Source organism: Chrysemys picta, chromosome 1 (genome assembly GCF_011386835.1).
Source record: "Chrysemys picta bellii isolate R12L10 chromosome 1, ASM1138683v2, whole genome shotgun sequence".
In the NCBI taxonomy this organism is placed as follows: domain Eukaryota; kingdom Metazoa; phylum Chordata; order Testudines; family Emydidae; genus Chrysemys; species Chrysemys picta.
The window spans coordinates 358,542,921-358,562,309 of NC_088791.1; the positions used below are offsets into that span (position 1 = coordinate 358,542,921).

Sequence of the window (19,389 nt, forward strand, 5' to 3'; positions counted from 1 at the left end):
CAACATACCATCAGTTACATATGGATGTACATCAGACCAGTTAAATCTACATGGACCAGACCTTACACCAAGTGCTTTGATGAAACAATGTTGTGAATTTACAAAAGTATTTTCATAATCACCATCAGCCTGGAGCCTGGTTAACAGAATGTCAAGGATCTGTAAAATCCCAAATCCCTGGTGACATGCGATGGACCAAACAACATGCCTGGAAACGTACGTTCAGCAGCATTATTTTAGGCTTGTGAGTGACCACAAAGCAGACTGCGAGGACAGAGCGGCGGTGGCCTGCGATATGCAGGAGATCAGACTGGAGGATTTGGTGGTCCTTTCTGGTCTTAAACTCCGTGACACTTGAGACCTGCGGGCACTTCTTGGCCAACACCGGAAACTAGGGTTACCATATTTCCACAATCAAAAAACAGGACACTTGGGGGGGGGGAGGAGTCCCACTCTAGCCCCGCCTTCACCCTGCCCCGCCACCATCCACTCCCTCCCACTTCCCACCCCCTGACTGCCCCCCTCAGAACCCCCAACCCCCCCTGCTCCTTGTCCTGACTGCCCCCTGCTGGAACCCCTGCTACTAACTGCCCCCTAGGACCTCACCCCCTATCTAAGCCTCCCTGCTTCTTATCCCCTGACTGCCCCCTCCTGAGAACCCCGCACCCTAACTGCCCCCCTAGGACTCTACCTGTCCCCTGACTGCCCCGCCCCTTATCCACACCCCCGCCCCCAGACAGACCCCTGGGACTCCCATGCCCTATCCAACTGCTCCCCGCCCCCTGACAGGACCCCCAGAATTCTCGACCCATCCAACCCCCTCTCCACACCCCTGCCCCCGACAGCCCCCCCCAAATCCCCCGACCCATCTAAACCCCCTGCTCCCTGTCCCTCTTCTGCAACTCCCCGGCCCCGTTACCATGCCGCTCGGCTTAGAGCAGGTGTCTGGCTCCGTGCCCCAAGGAGCGCCCCGCCCGAGCGCTGCCAAGCAGCGTGCTGAGGCTGTGGAGGAGGGAAGCGGGAGAGGGGCTCTGGTCGCAGCTGCCAGCCCCGCCGCTGCGTTCCCTCACAGGCGCACAGCCCTGCCCCCTAGCGCTGCTGGGCGGCGTGCTAAGGCTGCAGGGGATGGGGGGAGCCGGGGGAACGGGCTTTGGCTGCCAAGACCCCAATGCGAGCGGCGCTCGGCCGCCCTGTCAGCCGCTTTTCGATCGATAAATAGCCGACCGGGGGGAAATCCCGGACATTTTTAGATTTTTAGAAATCCCCCCCGGACAGCTATTTAAAGAGCGAAAAGCTGGACATGTCCGGAGGAATCCGGACGTATGGTAGCCCTACTGGAAACATGAGGAAGCAATTCCCCCGAACAATCCAGCCCCATGATTGACGCAGAGAAGGCCCAATGCCATGCAGCCCCCGCTACTTGGGCAGGGCTCAACCAGCACACAGCATGGGACCCTATGCAGGGGTTACATCCCTGTCCCAACACAGACTACAGGGGCCTGGCTTCTCCCTCCACCCAGGCAGTGCTGACACAACTTGTGTGGCCAATAAAGACTCACTGAATTTAAGGAGGCAAGCCCAGCCAGGTCCCCCGGCCAAGGGACTCACCTGGCTGGCATCACGCACTCTAGGAAGTCCAAGGTGCTAATGGTCTTGCAGCCCTTGATGCTGTAGGCCCCCAACCACTTGTGCACAGTGCTGAGCGTGAGGAGAGATGGCTGGACGAGTGTGCGCAGCTCCTCCAGTGACAGGTACTTTCCTGCAGCACAGGGCAGAGGTGACAGCTAGTTGGCCCCCACCCAGGAGGACAGTAAGGCAGCTCTCTCTTGGAAGAGTCCAGCACTCCCCATGCCCCAGGGAAACATCTCCATATTTGTACTCTTGGACTCCCAACACACCACGTTTCCCTCCATGTTGTCAGATTCTGCTCTTCACAGCACCTGCGCCCAGAAGCAACTACACTGGCTGGGCAGAGATGCACTCCCCGGGTGGTGGTGGTAAAGCAGAGGGCAGCTGCGTGAACAGCCCCAAGGCCCTCTGGAAGATCCCCCTCAGTCCCCGCTCTCTCCAGGGCAGTTACCATACTGAGGTGAATCAGGGTCTGAGACTCTTCCCACCAGCTTCACCAGATGCTCCACGTTCTGCTGCCTGAGGGCAAAGGTCAACACGAGCTCATCCAAGGGAGCGACCGGGCCCAGGTGCCTCCATTCAGCAGGGACCCTGAGGGGAAGAGGGTGCTGCGGTGATCCACTTGGACGGAGTGGGGCCCAAACAGCCTGAACAGAGCCGGCGATAGGCACAAGCAGAGCCGCTCAAGGGGGCCCCCATTCACTTTTTAGTATGTGTTGTGGGGGCCCCCCAAATACACCTCTGGGAGGGTGGGGGGAAACTCGCAGTTACACTGGGAGATCCACACACCCCGGAGCCAGGACTCTTCCCGACAGGACGTTCCAGGTGCATGGGCGAGAGAAAAGGAGGGCGGGAGGGGTGGCCTTCGGGCAGAGCAGAACCCAGCACTAGGTGCTCAGTCCCCACCCACGGGGCAGCACACTTACCGGAGACTCTGGTCCTGCTCTGGGGCCCAGCCCAGCGCTAAGGAGCGCCACCAGCCCGCGAGACTCACAGCGACCACCAGCAGGAACCTGCCACCGAAAGCACAGCAGACAGCATCAGAGCTTGACCAGGGAGACACCCCCACCCAGTGCCTGGCAGCTCCTTCCCCCTTCCCCTGCCGGGAGACCCCCCCCCCAGTGCCCAGCAGCTCCTTCCCCCTCCCCCGCCGAGAGACCCCCCCCGCCACTGCCCAGCAGCTCCTTACCCCTTCCCCTGCCGGGAGACCCCCCCCCCCAGTGCCCAGCAGCTCCTTCCCCCTTCCCCTGCAGGGGAGACCCCCCCCCCCACTGCCCGGCAGCTCCTTCCCCCTTCCCCTGCCGGGAGACCCCCCCCCCCCCAGTGCCCAGCAGCTCCTTCCCCCTTCCCCTGCAGGGGAGACCCCCCCCCCCACTGCCCGGCAGCTCCTTCCCCCTTCCCCTGCCGGGAGACCCCCCCCCCCCCAGTGCCCAGCAGCTCCTTCCCCCTTCCCCTGCAGGGGAGACCCCCCCCCCCCACTGCCCGGCAGCTCCTTCCCCCTCCTCCGCCGGGAGACCCCCCCACTGCCCGGCAGCTCCTTCCCCCTCCCCCGCCGGGAGACCCCCCCCCCCACTGCCCGGCAGCTCCTTCCCCCTCCCGGGAGACCCCCAGTGCCCGGAAACTCCCTCCCCCCGTTACCGCGCCTCCATCCCGTCCCCAGCCCGAATCGGGGGTCAGGTGCAGAATCGGTCACATGATCCGATGAAACCACGTGACGAAGCGGCTGCTGGGGTCACATGACAAGAGGCCCGAGCCAGGACGGGGACACGTGGGGGCCGCGAGCCCGGCCCGGCAACCGGGTCAGCGACACCGGCGGGGCTGGGGCCGGGGGCGGAGCTGGGGCCGTCGTTAGGTTTCAGAGTGAACGACCCCTGGCGTGCGGCGCTGCTGGGACTCGGAGCCCCGCGGCGCAGGAGCCGCCTCCACCGGACAGTGCCCGGGCTCGGCGGGTGGGGGAGGCGGGCAAAGCCGCCCCCTTGGGAGGGGCACTCGGGCTGCTGAGGGAGGAAAGCTCAGTTGGGGGCGCTGGCCCCAGGGTGGGGGCACAATCGTCAGCCCCTCCCCAGGGTCTGGGCCGGGGGGTTCCCAGGCGATCCAGGGTGAGGGCTCCGTGCCCCCTCCCCAGACCTCTCCCCAGCAGAGGGCACTGGGCTCTCACCTAGACCCCTTCCCCCTCCCTGCCCCTCTCATCTCTGCCCCGCCCCATCCCTGTGCCCCCTCCTCCATTACTGTTCTCTCTCCTCCCCTCCCACATCCCCCCCCCAGCCCTGTTTCCCCATCTCTCCCATCTCTTCCTGGCTACTGGATCTGTTATATTGGAGGCAGGTTGCAAACTCCTGCTCGGTGGTGGAGCAGGGGTCGGGAGAGGGGATTGGGATGTGGGGCAGGGCATGGGGCAGGGTGCAGGAGCAGTGTGGGTGGCAGATGGGGGCAGGGAGAGAGTTTGGAGTGTGTCTGCCCTTGCACCCCCCTTTCCTGCATATCTCCAGGGAACTGGAGCTGACCTCACTGAAGGTCAAGTGGTCAGAACATGTGAGAGGGCTGGGAGCCAGGACTCCTGGGTTCCATGCTGGGAGGGCGGGTCTAGTGGTTAGAGCAGGGGGACTGGGAGCTAGGACTCCTGGGTTCCATCCTGGGAGGGGGGGAGATGTTTAGTGGTTAGAGCAGGGGGGCTGGGAGGCAGGACTCCTGGGTTCTATCCCAGAGCCGGGGGATGGGGTGTCTAGTGGTTAGAGCAGGGCCAGGAGGAGGGTGCAGGGCGCTGGAGGGGCGGACCAGGCTGTGTGGGAAAGTGCTGGGCCTGGCAGCAGTCGATAGATGCCTTGCATGGGCTGGGGGGGCTAGGCTGCAGGGGCTCCATGTCAACTCTGAGCTCTGCTTTTGCTCCAGCTGGGAGAGCCCCGACCCCATGTCCCCCCCCCCAGCCCCCCTCCATAGCCTGTCTTAGCTGGGCTGTCAGCAGAGGCTGAGTCACGGGGGGTCTGGCCCTGTTCCTTAGGGCCCAGCTGCCAGCATGCAGAGCCCCCGGCCCCACTGGAGTATGGCGCCCGGCTGGACCCCCCTGCAGATGCCTGCGGGATGAGGTGGCGGGTGGGGAGAGCTGCCCACCACTGGTTCCCGGGATAAATATTTACGGAGCTGTTCTAGCAGTAACCCAAACAGCCCTGGTCTCTGGCTGTGAGACGCTGCAGCTGCTGCTGCACTCCTGTGGGTGGGGCGGCACCCAGCCAGGGCTTTGGGGGAGAGACAGTCTGGGGAGTGCAGAGCCTGTGGGGTTGCTGAGGATGGGGGGCTGTGCCTGGCTGTGCCTGGCCGAGAGACGCTCGGGGCGGGGGGGCATGCCCAGCCAGGTCTGCGAGATAGACGCTCTGGGTTGCCCTACACCCAGGACCCAGCTAGCACCAGGTCCCAAGGGAGATCAGCAAGAGAGTGAAATCCAGGCTTCCCAGAGGTGACGCTGCTGGAAGGAGGGGGCAGTTCCCTCTCATCCCTGCACCGCTCCCAGCTGGGGGGTCTGCGCCCTGCTGCATGGGGAGTGGTGTCCCGTGGGGCAGGCCTGGCTGTGTGCAGCCACGTATGTGCTCAGCATCCCACGCACTGACCAGACCATGATGGTGCGGAGATGGGGACTGGGGACTTGCCAGCAGTGCATGGGGGTCTGTGGGCTGAGACCCAGCTTCTCAGGGACCCAGACCCCGTCAAGCCCAGCTGCAGGATGTGGGGGGCAGGCAAGCTCTGAGCGCGAGTGAAACATTCCCACCGGCAGCACTCAGGGCCGGGGCAGCAGCTGACGTGTCCGAGAGGAGCCAGGCTGATGGGCCAAGAGCCAGTTGTGATTCCAGTGACAAAGGCTGCTTCTGCCAGGACTGGTGTGTGTCTGTCTGCTGCTGCCCCCATTCACACCCGTGCGCGGCCAGGGACAGCTGCAGTGGCCACTGCATGGCCCAGGGAACCCATTAAGGGACAGCGGCTTCCCAGGCTTTAGCCAGGTGGGGTCAGGACACAGGAGGGTACAGGGCCAGGACCCCTCTAACCTGCAGAAGCACTGTTTTCTGCAGGATGCCGTCCCTGCATGCAAAGAGCACAAGCCCTGCAGCTCCCCCCACAGCCCAGGGCTCACCTGTCCCCGTCAAACCTAGTTTAAAGCCCTCCTCACTAGGTTAGCCAGTCTGAGAGGAAAGACCCTATTCGGCCACAGACTGGCTAACCTAGTGAGGAGGGCTTTAAACTAGGTTTGACGGGGACAGGTGAGCAAAGCCCACAGGTAAGTGGGGAACATGGAGACCGGGGAGATGGGTCGGAAACAAGAGGGAGTGTGGGCTATATTGGCAGAGAGAAAGGAGAGTCAGGACAAAACTGAGAGGAAAGATCAAACCAGTATCTTAGATGCCTATATACAAATGCAAGAAGTATGGGGAATAAGCAGGAAGAACTGGAAGTGCTAATAAATAAATACAACTATGACATTGTTGGCATCACTGAAACTTGGTGGGATAATACACATGATTGGAATGTTGGTGTGGATGGGTACAGCTTGCTCAGGAAGGATAGACAGGGGAAAAAGGGAGGAGGTGTTGCCTTATATATTAAAAATGTACACACTTGGACTGAGGTAGAGATGGACATAGGAGACGGAAGTGTTGAGAGTCTCTGGGTTAGGCTTAAAGGGGCAAAAAACAAGGGAGATGTCATGCTAGGAGTCTACTACAGGCCACCTAACCAGGGGGAAGAGGTGGATGAGGCTTTTTTCAAGCAACTAACAAAATCATCCAAAGCCCAAGATTTGGTGGTGATGGGGGACTTCAACTATCCGGATATATGTTGGGAAAATAACACAGCGGGGCACAGACTATCCAACAAATTCTTGGACTGCATTGGAGACAACTTTTTATTTCAGAAGGTTGAAAAAGCTACTAGGGGGGAAGCTGTTCTAGACTTGATTTTAACAAATAGGGAGGAACTCGTTGAGAATGTGAAAGTAGAAGGCAGCCTGGGTGAAAGTGATCATGAAATCATAGAGTTTGCAGTTCTAACGAAGGGTAGAAGGGAGAACAGCAAAATAGAGACAATGGATTTCAGGAAGGCAGATTTTGGGAAGCTCAGAGAGCTGATAGGTAAGGTCCCATGGGAATCAAGACTGAGGGGAAAAACAACTGAGGAGAGTTGGCAGTTTTTCAAAGGGACACTATTAAGGGCCCAAAAGCAAGCTATTCCGCTGGTTAGGAAAGATAGAAAATGTGGCAAAAGACCACCTTGGCTTAACCATGAGATCTTGCATGATCTAAAAAATAAAAAGGAGTCATATAAAAAATGGAAACTAGGACAGATTACAAAGGAGGAATATAGGCAAACAACACAGGAATGCAGGGGCAAGATTAGAAAGGCAAAGGCCCAAAATGAGCTCAAACTAGCTACGGGAATAAAAGGAAACAAGAAGACTTTTTATCAATACATTAGAAGCAAGAGGAAGACCAAAGACAGGGTAGGCCCACTGCTTAGTGAAGAGGGAGAAACAGTAACAGGAAACTTGGAAATGGCAGAGATGCTTAATGACTTCTTTGTTTCGGTCTTCACCGAGAAGTCTGAAGCAATGCCTAACATAGTGAATGCTAATGGGAAGGGGGTAGGTTTAGCGGATAAAATAAAAAAAGAACAAGTTAAAAATCACTTAGAAAAGTTAGATGCCTGCAAGTCACCCGGGCCTGATGAAATGCATCCTAGAATACTCAAGGAGCTAATAGAGGAGGTATCTGAGCCTCTAGCTATTATCTTTGGAAAGTCATGGGAGACGGGAGAGATTCCAGAAGACTGGAAAAGGGCAAATATAGTGCCCATCTATAAAAAGGGAAATAAAAACAACCCAGGTAACTACAGACCAGTTAGTTTAACTTCTGTGCCAGGGAAGATAATGGAGCAAGTAATTAAGGAAATCATCTGCAAACACTTGGAAGGTGGTAAGGTGATAGGGAACAGCCAGCATGGATTTGTGAAGAACAAATCATGTCAAACCAATCTGATAGCTTTCTTTGATAGAATAACGAGCCTTGTGGATAAGGGTGAAGCGGTGGATGTGGTATACCTAGACTTTAGTAAGGCATTTGATACGGTCTCGCATGATATTCTTATCGATAAACTAGGCAAATACAAATTAGATGGGGCTACTATAAGGTGGGTGCATAACTGGCTGGATAACCGTACTCAGAGAGTTGTTATTAATGGTTCCCAATCCTGCTGGAAAGGCGTAACGAGTGGGGTTCCGCAGGGGTCTGTCTTGGGACCGGCTCTGTTCAATATCTTCATCAATGACTTAGATATTGGCATAGAAAGTACGCTTATTAAGTTTGTGGATGATACCAAACTGGGAGGGATTGCAACTACTTTGGAGGACAGGGTCATAATTCAAAATGATCTGGACAAATTGGAGAAATGGTCTGAGTTAAACAGGATGAAGTTTAACAAAGACAAATGCAAAGTGCTCCACTTAGGAAGGAACAATCAATTTCACACATACAGAATGGGAAGAGACTGTCTAGGAAGGAGTACGGCAGAAAGGGATCTAGGGGTTATAGTGGACCACAAGCTAAATATGAGTCAACAGTGTGATGCTGTTGCAAAAAAAGCAAACATGATTCTGGGATGCATTAACAGGTGTGTTGTGAGCAAGACACGAGAAGTCATTCTTCCGCTCTACTCTGCTCTGGTTAGGCCTCAGCTGGAGTATTGTGTCCAGTTCTGGGCACCGCATTTTAAAAAAGATGTGGAGAAATTGGAAAGGGTCCAAAGAAGAGCAACAAGAATGATTAAAGGTCTTGAGAACATGACCTATGAAGGAAGGCTGAAAAAACTGGGTTTGTTTAGTTTGGAAAAGAGAAGACTGAGAGGGGACATGATAGCAGTTTACAGGTATCTAAAAGGGTGTCATGAGGAGGAGGGAGAGAACTTGTTCACCTTAGCCTCTAAGGATAGAACCAGAAGCAATGGGTTTAAACTGCAGCAAGGGAGGTCTAGGTTGGACATTAGGAAAAAGTTCCTAACTGTCAGGGTGGTTAAACACTGGAATAAATTGCCTAGGGAGGTTGTGGAATCTCCGTCTCTGGAGATATTTAAGAGTAGGTTAGATAAATGTCTATCAGGGATGGTCTAGACAGTATTTGGTCCTGCCATGCGGGCAGGGGACTGGACTCGATGACCTCTCGAGGTCCCTTCCAGTCCTAGAATCTATGATTCTATGATTGCGGAGGACGGGACTGTTGCTGGGCTGGGGTCAGAGTTAAGGGTGGCTGGGAGACTTGGACCGAATATTTAAAGCGTGTTCCCAGGCAAAGACACTGTCTGCTTCACCCTGATCCCAAACCTGGAAGCGCAGCCCAGCGGGTGTGTTGAATGCCCTCAATAGTGCGGGCTAGCGGTGACAGCAGGAGCCTGCTGGACTCTGTTCCTGGCTCTGGGTGGGGAGTGGGGTTTAGTGGTTGGGAGGAGGGGGGGCTGGGAACCAGGACTCCTGGGTTCTCTCCCTGGCTGTGGCAGGGAAGCGGGGTTTAGTGGTTGGGAGGAGGGGGGGCTGGGAACCAGGACTCCTGGGTTCTCTCCCTGGCTGTGGCAGGGGAGCGGGGTTTAGTGGTTGGGAGGAGGGGGGGCTGGGAACCAGGACTCCTGGGTTCTCTCCCTGGCTGTGGCAGGGGAGCGGGGTTTAGTGGTTGGGAGGAGGGGGGGCTGGGAACCAGGACTCCTGGGTTTTCTCCCTGGCTGTGGCAGGGGAGCGGGGTTTAGTGGTTGGGAGGAGGGGGGGCTGGGAACCAGGACTCCTGGGTTCTCTCCCTGGCTGTGGCAGGGAAGCGGGGTTTAGTGGTTGGGAGGAGGGGGGGCTGGGAACCAGGACTCCTGGGTTCTCTCCCTGGCTGTGGCAGGGGAGCGGGGTTTAGTGGTTGGGAGGAGGGGGGGCTGGGAACCAGGACTCCTGGGTTCTCTCCCTGGCTGTGGCAGGGGAGCGGGGTTTAGTGGTTGGGAGGAGGGGGGGCTGGGAACCAGGACTCCTGGGTTCTCTCCCTGGCTGTGGCAGGGGAGCGGGGTTTAGTGGTTGGGAGGAGGGGGGCTGGGAACCAGGACTCCTGGGTTTTCTCCCTGTCTGTGGCAGGGGAGCGGGGTTTAGTGGTTGGGAGGAGGGGGGGCTGGGAACCAGGACTCCTGGGTTCTCTCCCTGGCTCTGGGTGGGGAGTGGGGTTTAGTGGTTGGGAGGAGGGGGGCTGGGAACCAGGACTCTTGGGTTCTCTTCCTGGCTCTGGGTGGGGAGTGGGGTTTAGTGGTTGGGAGGAGGGGGGGCTGGGAACCAGGACTCCTGGGTTCTCTCCCTGGCTCTGGGTGGGGAGTGGGGTTTAGTGGTTGGGAGGAGGGGGGCTGGGAACCAGGACTCTTGGGTTCTCTCCCTGGCTCTGGGTGGGGAGTGGGGTTTAGTGGTTGGGAGGAGGGGGGGCTGGGAACCAGGACTCCTGGGTTCTCTCCCTGGCTCTGGGTGGGGAGTGGGGTTTAGTGGTTGGGAGGAGGGGGGGCTGGGAACCAGGACTCCTTGGTTTCTCTCCCTGGCTCTGGCAGGGGAGCGGGGTTTAGTGGTTGGGAGGGGGGGGGCTGGGAACCAGGACTCCTGGGTTTTCTCCCTGGTTCTGGGTGGGGAGCGGGGTTTAGTGGTTGGGAGGAGGGGGGGCTGGGAACCAGGACTCCTGGGTTCTCTCCCTGGCTCTGGGTGGGGAGCGTAAGAACTAGATAGCATCGAGCCTTAGCAATGTTACAGCTCTTCTAGCGAGTGGATCAGAGACTGCAGATGGTGGGGAGGGGAGGAGCAATGAGCAGGGTGAGGGGAATGGCTAGTGGTACTGCTGAGCTGTGACCCTGGCTGCTCCAGGTCTGCCAGAGCAGAATCCAAAATCTGGAAGAGCCGAGTGATGGGAAACCACCTGCTCACCGCACCCAGCTGCCCTCTCTGCACTCCCATTTCGGAGCTGTGGCACCAGCAACACCCTGGGCCGGAGCAGCAACTGCTGAAGGAGCGAGATGTGGGCATCCGGCTCTGGGGCCAGAGCAGGAAGCAGCCGATGCTGAACCATCCCGGTGATGGTGGAGCAGGCAATTGGGATTGCAGACAGGGCTTTGGCGGCTGGATTGAGGGGCATTGCCAGAGCTGGGAGCCAAAAGCCCACCCCACAGTCAGCACTTTTGCCCAGCTCCCTGCAGTGCCCCCTGCTGAGTGCAAGGGGTCATGGGACGGATGTGAGCAGCCTATTCCAAAGCCTTGGGCAGGCAGCCACAGAGCAGGGCGGGTTCCTGCTGCCCAGAATGGGGGCACTGGGGACGGGGGGGGGTTGATCTGGCAAGGTGCCCCCAGAGTCCATGAAAGTTGCCCTATTTGACCTCCAGTATGGGAGAGAGGTCAGAGGTTCCCTGGAGCTCATCAGAAATTCCAGCACTGATGCCGAAGGCAAACTGATGGCAAAGTAAGTGCAGAGGTTTAGGGAAGATTTAAAGTCCATGATGGGGATTAGTGCAGCTAAACCTCATAAAGCGCCAAGCACAGAAAGAGTGGGCTGGTTGAAATACTCCTGATCAGCCAGTCAGTGGGGGGGTTCTGGGGCTGGTTGTACTGCCTGGGGAACAGCACAGCACGCAGGGGAGGAGCTTTGGAGATTGTAGAAAGAGTTAACTAAGTTACCTACACTACACAAAATGCCTCTAGCAAGGTGGCACTACAAACTGTGCACACAGACAGGTTAAGGGAATACCACACTCAGGAGGCCTTTGTAAATATGGCATACTGTGTGGAGAAGGCCTGTAAGACTGCCTTTCTTAGCCATTTGATGACTAACAGGGCTACCCCAGTAGACAGCAGTAATCTATAGGAAGCGGTAACCCCAATCATGGCTGTCAAGTCACCTGGCAGGAATTGTCCAAGAAGCTGGTCTGACTAACAGAGTGGTCCATGAGATCAGCATTGAGAGATCCCAGCCTGCATCCAGCAGAGATTCCCAGACAATGGGTGGAATGCAGGAGCAAGTGCAAAGAGTGATAATGAGCATGCTGGGAATGGGAATCATAGAGAAATAATAAAAGCGAATAATAGTCCTTGGGCTTCCCGCGTTGTCATGGTTTCCAAAAAAGCTGAGACAATAAGGATTTGAGATGACTACAGGAAGTTTAATGCTGACATGCTGGACACATTCAGATGAGCAGAGTTTGTGAGCGCCCTGAATTTAACAAAGGGGTTTTGGCAGATTCCCCTAGACAATGAAGCACAAGAAAATCCACCTTCATTTCCAGTTCCTGACTTTTTGAGTTTAGCACATTGCCATTTGGATTAATTAATGCAGGAGCCACATTTCAGAGGCTCGTTAATCATGTGTGAGCCGGGTTACAGACCTTTGCTTGTGCCTACATTGCCACCTTTGGCAACCTGTGTAACCCTTCTGCCAGCTGGAGTGAGCAGCAAGAAGGGCCAGGTTCAATATCTAGGGGTTCCTTTCCAACAATATAACCAAACTGGCTCGAGCCCCCACCTAGTAAACTGGGAAAAATTCACTCTACCCTCTGGGTGCCTCTAAGAGGCAATTCTTCCCCTCTTGCAAGCACAGGCTGAGGTAGAAAGAGTTTCTTTAATAAAAGTAACCGAGCATCAGTCTGAGAAATCAGCACAAGCAGTATTCATAAACATAAAAGCATTAGCAAGACACCCTCCCCAGAGTATGCTGGGCAATGTCCTGTGCTTCAGGTTCTTGAGTCCAACACCCAAGTTCTTGTAGTGCTCCCCAACACACCACTCACCGTTGTCGTGCCTGGTCAGTGCAGACCCAGAGTTCATAGGTGCAGCTGTATGAATTCGCCTCCCACCATGAGTGTATGTGTGTGTGTGGGGGTAAACACCACCATGCTTGCTCCTGCCAACCACCCCCACCTGCGCCCGCCAGCTGCCCAGTCTCTTAGTGATTGTAGCTCTGTGCAGGAAACACAGTCCTGCTGCAAGTGATTTCCAGCTCCAGGCAGGTAGGGCAGAAACACAGTCCTACCACAAGAAGTTTTAGCTCTGAGCAATTAAAATAACAAAAGAAACTCCTAATAAAGCCTATTTAGCTCTAGCTGTCAGGGAAGCATTCATTCAGACCCTGCTTACGTAGGCGCCGATTCTGTGGGTGCTCCAGGACTGGTGCTCCTGCCCACCCCGCCTCACCTCACCTCCTTCTCCACCTCCTCCCCTGAGCGCGCCGCGTCCCCGCTTCTCCCCCTAGCTCCCAGCACTTGCCACCGCAAAACAGCTGTTTTGTGCCGTAACAAGCTCCGGGAGGGAGGGGGGAGGAGCAAGAACGTGGCGCGCTCAGAGGAGGAGGCGGAGCCAGGCAGGGATTTGGGGAAGGAGTCCAATAGGGGCTGGGAGGGGGAGGAATTGGGGCGGGGACTTTGGGGAAGGGCTTGGAATGGGGGCGGGGCAGGGCAGGGGTGGAGTCGGGGCAGGCAGCGCCGTATTATCGCCTAGGCCAACAAGGCCTAGGCCTAGGGCAGCAAATTTGCAGGGGCAGAAGCTCCCCTCCGCGCCCCGCCCCCCTGCTTCAGCTCACCTTCGCCTCCTCTGCAAGCGCGCCGCCGCGTCCTGTTTCTCTCCCCTCCCAGCACTTGTGCCGCGAAACAGCTGTTTCGCGGGGCAGGGAGGGAGTGGGGAGGAGGGGGAACGCCGCGTGCTGAGGGAAGAGGCAGGGCCGGGGGCGGTGATTTGGGGAAGGGATCCAATAGGGGAAGGGAGGGGCGGAGTTGGGGCGGGGACTTTGGGGAGGGGGTTGGAATGGGGGCAGAAAAAGGGCGGGGGCGGGGCCAGGGCAGCAATTATTTCCCACCCTAGGGGTGGCAAAATTATTAATCCGCCCCTGGGGGCAGAGGAGGGTCGAGCACCCACTGGCACCAGCAGAAGTTGGCACCTATGCCTACTTACACCTGGGTAGATCATAAGAATCACATGGGAATTGTGTTGAAGTGACTCAGAGAGGCAAGTCTGACAGTCAAATTGTCAAATGGAAGATTCCTAGATTCCAAGGCCAGAAGGGACGGACCATTGTGATCATCTAGTCTCACCTCCTGTACCGCACCGGCCAGAGAACGTCCCCAAAATAATTCCTAGAGCAGAGCTGTTAGGAAAACATCTAATTGTGATTTAAAAATTGTCAATGATGGAGAATCCACCATGTCCCCTGGGTAAATTATTCCCATGGTTAATTGCCTCACCATTAAACATTTAGGCTTTCTTTCCAGTCTGAATTTGTCTACCTTCAACTTCCAGCCCCTGGATCATGTCAGACCTTTCTCTGCTAGATTGAAGAGCCAATTACTAAATATTTGTTCCCCCTGTAGTTACTGATAGACTGCGATCAAGTCACCCCTTAGCCTTTCTTTGTTAAGCTAACTAGACTGAGCTCCTTGCGTCTGTCACTATCAGGCAGGTTTTCGAATCTTTTAATTATTCTCATGGCTCTTCTCTGAATCCTCTCCAGTTTATCAACATCCTTCTTGAACTGTGGGCACCAGAACCAAGCACAGGATTCCAGCAGTGCTTGCACCAGTACCATATATAGAAGTTAAATAACCTCTTTCTTCCTCCTTGAGATTTCTCTGTTTATGTGTTCCAGGATTACATTAGCTTTTTTGGCCACAGCGTCGCACTGGGAGCTCATGTTCAGCAGATTATCCACCATGATCCCGAATCTTTTTCACAGTCACTGCTTCCCAGGATAGAGTCCTCCAGCCTGTAATAAAGGCCTGCATTCCTTGTTTCTAGATGTATACATTTACATTTAGCTGTATTAAAATGCATATCATTTGCTTGCGCCCTGTTTACCAAGTGATCCACATTGATCAGTATCAGTGCTACAAGACATACTGAAAATCAACATTAATGGTCCAGTGAGTTCCTCAGCCAGCTCTTTTCAAACCCTTGAATACAAGTTATCTGGACCTGCTGATTTTAAAATGTCTAAAAAGAGTAGTTTCTGTTTAACGTCCTCCAGAGCTACTAGTGAAATGGAAGGAGTGATATGAGACTATATCATCTGTTTTTCTCCAAATACAAACAGGAATATTTATTGAACACATCTGCCTTTTCTGTATTATTATTGATAATTCTACCATTCCCATCTAGTAGTGGACCAGTACCATTGTCAGGATTCATTTTGTCCCTAATATAGTTAAAAATCTCCTTTTTATTGTCCCCTCCTGCAGGTTTGTGGAGGATTTCAGCACCATTTGGCTGCTGTAACATACCTTTGCAAACAGTCAGACCTGACAAAGTGGCAGGGACTGAGGCTTGTCAGGAAGGCTTTGATGATGTCAAGAGAATTCTGTCAGGAAAGCTGGTTCTGAGTAGTCCAAGCTGGTACAAGATGTTTGGAGTGCGCGTGGACGCATCCAACACAGGATTGGGAGTGGTGCTGATGCAAGCAGGGGAAGGTAACGAGAAGCATCCCACTGACTTTCTGAGCTAATAATGAACCCCCAGGGAACAGAATTATTCCATTTTAGAACATGAATGGGCTGTCAGACAACTGAGGCCCTGCTCTGCAGCGGGACAGTCAGGGTTCTGGCTGACCACTCCCCAGAACAAAGGACACCAGCTCTCAGTACACTGGCGTAGAGTCTGACCTGTTTGTATAGGATGTTAACCTTTGTCCCATCACCTGAGTTCGGGTGACCTGGTAAATAATCATGTATGTATTAGAAAGAGTTACGAGGTTTGCTAAATTAGTGCAAAGGCAAGAAAGCGGCAGTGCAAGTAGGAGTAAGCAAAGACACTTCACGATTACTTCAGCATAGGCTTTGCAGTGAGCCTGAGGCCTAGCAGTTACCTTGAAGCCTAGTAGTAGTAGTTTAGCTAGCATAAAAGGCCACATTAGGCCTAATATAAGTGAGCATAAGTAAGTGACCTTTAGGGTTACCATACGTCCGTATTTTCCCGGACATGTCTGGCTTTTTAGTTCTTAAATCGCCGTCCGGGAGGAATTTTTAAATATCTAAAAACGACCGGGAAAATACGGACGTATGGTAACCCTAAAAGTCCCGGGGCTGGTGGCGCTTCCTGGGGCAGCTCCCGGCGCCCGCCCGCCGGCAGGAGCCTGCAGTGTGGGCGGCCCCCAGGCACAGAGGCGGAGGGGGTCTCCGTGTGCTGCACCGGCTCCCTCCTGGCCAATCAGAGCTGCGGGGGCGGGGCTTGCAGGCGCCGGCAGCGGGCAGAGAGCCCTCCGCCCCCCCAACCCAACCTGACCCGACCCTAGGAGCCAGAGGGACCTGCCGGATGCTTCCCGGGAGCTGCCCCAGGTAAGCACCGCTGGGACTCCCCACCTCGCCCCCCGGCAGGTCCCTCTGGCTCTTAGGGAGCAGGAGGGGCTGAGAACCCTGAGACCACCCAGAGGGGGGGTTGGGAAAGGGCTTCACTTCCCACCCCAGTCTCTACCCAGCTGCAGGGACAGGGTGCCAATGGGGCTGTTACTCCTAGTCTCTCCCCTGGCCTGTGGGGGTCTGAGAGCGCCCCGGGGCTGAGCCCTTCTCTGTCCCCAGCTTTGCGCTTGGGAGCTGCGGACCTCCCCAAACTCCCCCACACTGGGGGGCTGTGTGCGAGGCTCGGAGTGAGCCGCAAGGTCCGAGCCCCGGCTCATCTACACTCTGACCTCTGTCCCCACAGCTGGACGCTAAGAAGAGCCCTCTGGCGGTCCTGGCACAGACCTGCTCCCAGATCGGCAAGCTGGACCTGCCATCTTCCTCCAAGCTCAACACGGTGACCGCCAACAGGCTGCCCGGTGCAGACAAGGAGCCGGGTGCCTGCTCTACCTCCCCTGCCCTCAAGTAGCTGGGTGGCGGCAGCGACTCCACAGACAAGGACAAGTCCAGCTTCAAGCCCTACTCCAAAGGCGGCTTGTCAGGTCGTGTTGTGGGGGTGGAGGGGGGCGGAGGGCTCTCTGTGCACTGCCGGTGCCTGCAAGCCCCCTCCGCGGCTCTGGCAGCTCCCATTGGCGCTTTTCCTGGCCAGTGGGAGCCACAGAGCTCGCGCTTGTGGCGGGCGCAGCACGTGGAGACCCCGTGGCTGCCCCTGATCCCAGGAGCCAGAGGGACCTGCAGCAGGAGGGGTGAGTAGGCGAGCGGGGCGGGGTGAAGAGGCGAGCGGCAAGGGAGCCGGTGGTCCTTTCCCACTGTTCAAAGACAGAGCTAAATAAGCTTTATTAGGAGCCATTTTGTTATTTTAAATGCTCAAGGAGCGCAGCAGCCAGTTGTGGTGGGACAGTGTTTGTGCCCAGTCTGCTGAGAGCTCACAATCACTAAGAGACTGACCTGCAGAGGTCACAGCAGAGAGGCAGGTGGCAGCACAAGGTGACTCATGGGTGGCTGATGAAAGTGCCAAGCTGGTGGGAGTGGAGGGTGGGGGGGGGGGGGCGGTCAGGTGGCAAGGAACCGTGGCTGGCAAAGTGGTCAGCCAGAGCGAGTGCTCAGATGGCAGAGCAAGCCAGGTTCCTTCTTCCCCGGGTGGGAGGGGAACTCACACAGATGCACCTCTGAACCCCAGGTCCTTACTGACCAAGGACAACCCCTGGGAGTGTGGTGAGGGAGCAGAGGGGGGCACCGAAAAGGAACTGTTGGTTGTAGGACTCAGGAACATGAGGTAGAAGGCTCTACCCCACACACCCTGGGATCAGTGTCCTGCTCAGTGTTATGTGTATGAATCCTGCTTGTGGCATTTTCCCTAATTAATGTTGGGTGACTTCCCTCCTTTCATTAAAAGTTTCTTTGATACACTCAGCCTCTGTGCTTGCGAGAGGGGAAGTATTGCCTCTTAGAGGCACCCAGGGGTGGGGTGTAATTCCATCCTAAATGCAGGATTCTGCACTTGTCCTCGTTGAACCTCAGCATGTTTCTTTTGGCCCAATCCTCTAATTTGTCTAGGTCCCTCTGTATCCTATCCCTACCCTCCAGCGTATCTACCAGGATGTTAGGAATCATTAAAAAGGGGATAGAGAATAAGACGAAGAATATATTATTGCCCATATATAAATCGATGGTACGCCCACATCTTGAATACTCCATTCATATGTGGTCTCCTCATTTCAAAAAAGATATACTGGCACTAGAAAAGGTTCAGAGAAGGGCAACTAAAATGATTAGGGGTTTGGAACGGGTCCCATATGAGGAGAGATTAAAGAGGCTAGGACTTTTCAGCTTGGAAAAGAGGAGACTAAGGGGGGATATGATAGAGGTATATAAAATCATGAGTGATGTGGAGAAAGTAGATAAGGAAAAGTTATTTATTTATTCCCATAATACAAAGAACTAGGGGCCACCAAATGAAATTAATGGGCAGCAGGTTTAAAACAAATAAAAGGAAGTTCTTCTTCACACAGCGCACAGTCAACTTGTGGAACTCCTTGCCTGAGGAGGTTGTGAAGGCTAGGACTATAACAGGGTTTAAAAGAGAACTGGATAAATTTATGGAGGTTAAGTCCATTAATGGCTATTAGCCAGGATGGGTAAGGAATGGTGTCCCTAGCCTCTGTCTGTCAGAGGGTGGAGATGGATGGCAGGAGAGAGATCACTTGATCATTACCTGTTAGGTTCACTCCCTCTGGGGCACCTGGCATTGGCCACTGTCGGTAGACAGGATACTGGGCTAGATGGACCTTTGGTCTGACCCAGTACGGCCGTTCTTATGTTCTTATGTACCACTCCTCCCAGTTTAGTGTCATCTGCAAACTTGCTGAGGGTGCCGTCCACGCCATCCTCCAGATCATTAATGAAGATATTGATAAAAACTGGCCCCAGGACCAACCCTTGGGGCACTCCGCTTGATACCGGCTGCCAACTAGACATGGAGCCATTGATCACTACCTGTTGAACTTAACGATCTAGCCAGCTTTCTATCCACCTTACAGTCCATTCATCCAGCCCATACTTCTTTAACTTGCCAGCAAGAATACTGTGGGAGACCGTATCAAAAGCTTTGCTAAAGTCAAGGAATAACACATCCACTGCTTTCCCCTCATCTACAGAGTCAGTTTTCTCCTCATAGAAGGCAATTAGGTTAGTCAGGCATGACTTGCCTTTGGTGAATCCATGCTGACTGTTCCTGATCACTTTCCTCTCCTCTAGGTGCTTCAGAGTTGATTCCTTGAGGACCTGCTCCATGATTTTTCCAGGGACTGAAATGAGGCTGACTGGCCTGTAGTTTCCCAGATCCTCCTCCTTCCCTTTTTAAAGATGGGCACTACATTAGCCTTTTTTCAGTCATCCGGGACCTCCCCCGATCGCCATGAGTTTTCAAAGATAATGGCCAATGGCTCTGCAATCTCACCCGCCAACTCCTTTAGCACCCTCGGATGCAGCGCATCCGGCCCCATGGACTTGTGCTCATCCAGCTTTTCTAAATAGTCCCAAACCACTTCTTTCTCCACAGAGGGCTGGTCACCTCCTCCCGATACTGTGCTGCCCAGTGCAGCAGTCTGGGAGCTGACCTTGTTCGTGAAGAAGAGGCAAAAAAAGCATTGAGTACATTAGCTTTTTCCACATCCTCTGTCACTAGGTTGCCTCCCTCATTCAGTAAGGGGCCCACACTTTCCTTGACTTTCTTCTTCTTGCTAACATACCTGAAGAAACCCTTCTTGTTACTCTTAACCTCTCTTGCTAGCTGCAACTCCAAGTGTGATTTGGCCTGATTTCACTCCTGCAAAATACAGCAGCTCTCCTGGACTCCTTTCCCCC

The 19,389-nt window shown here is 55.1% G+C and overlaps 2 protein-coding genes across 2 annotated transcripts in view; one reads left to right on the plus strand and one right to left on the minus strand.

The window, feature by feature from the left end:
* Nucleotides 1-19,389, plus strand: part of LCMT2 (leucine carboxyl methyltransferase 2) — a 517,091-nt gene that overhangs the window by 220,301 nt on the left and 277,401 nt on the right. The window lies entirely within an intron of this gene.
* TPP1 (tripeptidyl peptidase 1) lies at nt 857-3,409 on the minus strand. Its single transcript, XM_065581945.1, has 4 exons — nt 3,268-3,409; nt 2,556-2,642; nt 2,081-2,220; nt 857-1,759 (listed from the first exon to the last, which is right to left on the minus strand). The coding sequence occupies exons 1-4, from the start codon at nt 3,276-3,278 to the stop codon at nt 1,605-1,607; spliced, it is 393 nt and encodes a 130-aa protein (XP_065438017.1). The 5' UTR covers nt 3,279-3,409; the 3' UTR covers nt 857-1,604.

Coding starts and splice junctions, on each gene's coding strand:
- TPP1 (XM_065581945.1), bottom strand. Junction 2,221..2,555: donor GAGCAGGACCAGAGTCTCCG/GTAAGTGTGCTG, acceptor TCTTCCCCTCAG/GGTCCCTGCTGAATGGAGGC. Junction 1,760..2,080: donor CCCTGATTCACCTCAGTATG/GTAACTGCCCTG, acceptor CCTGTGCTGCAG/GAAAGTACCTGTCACTGGAG.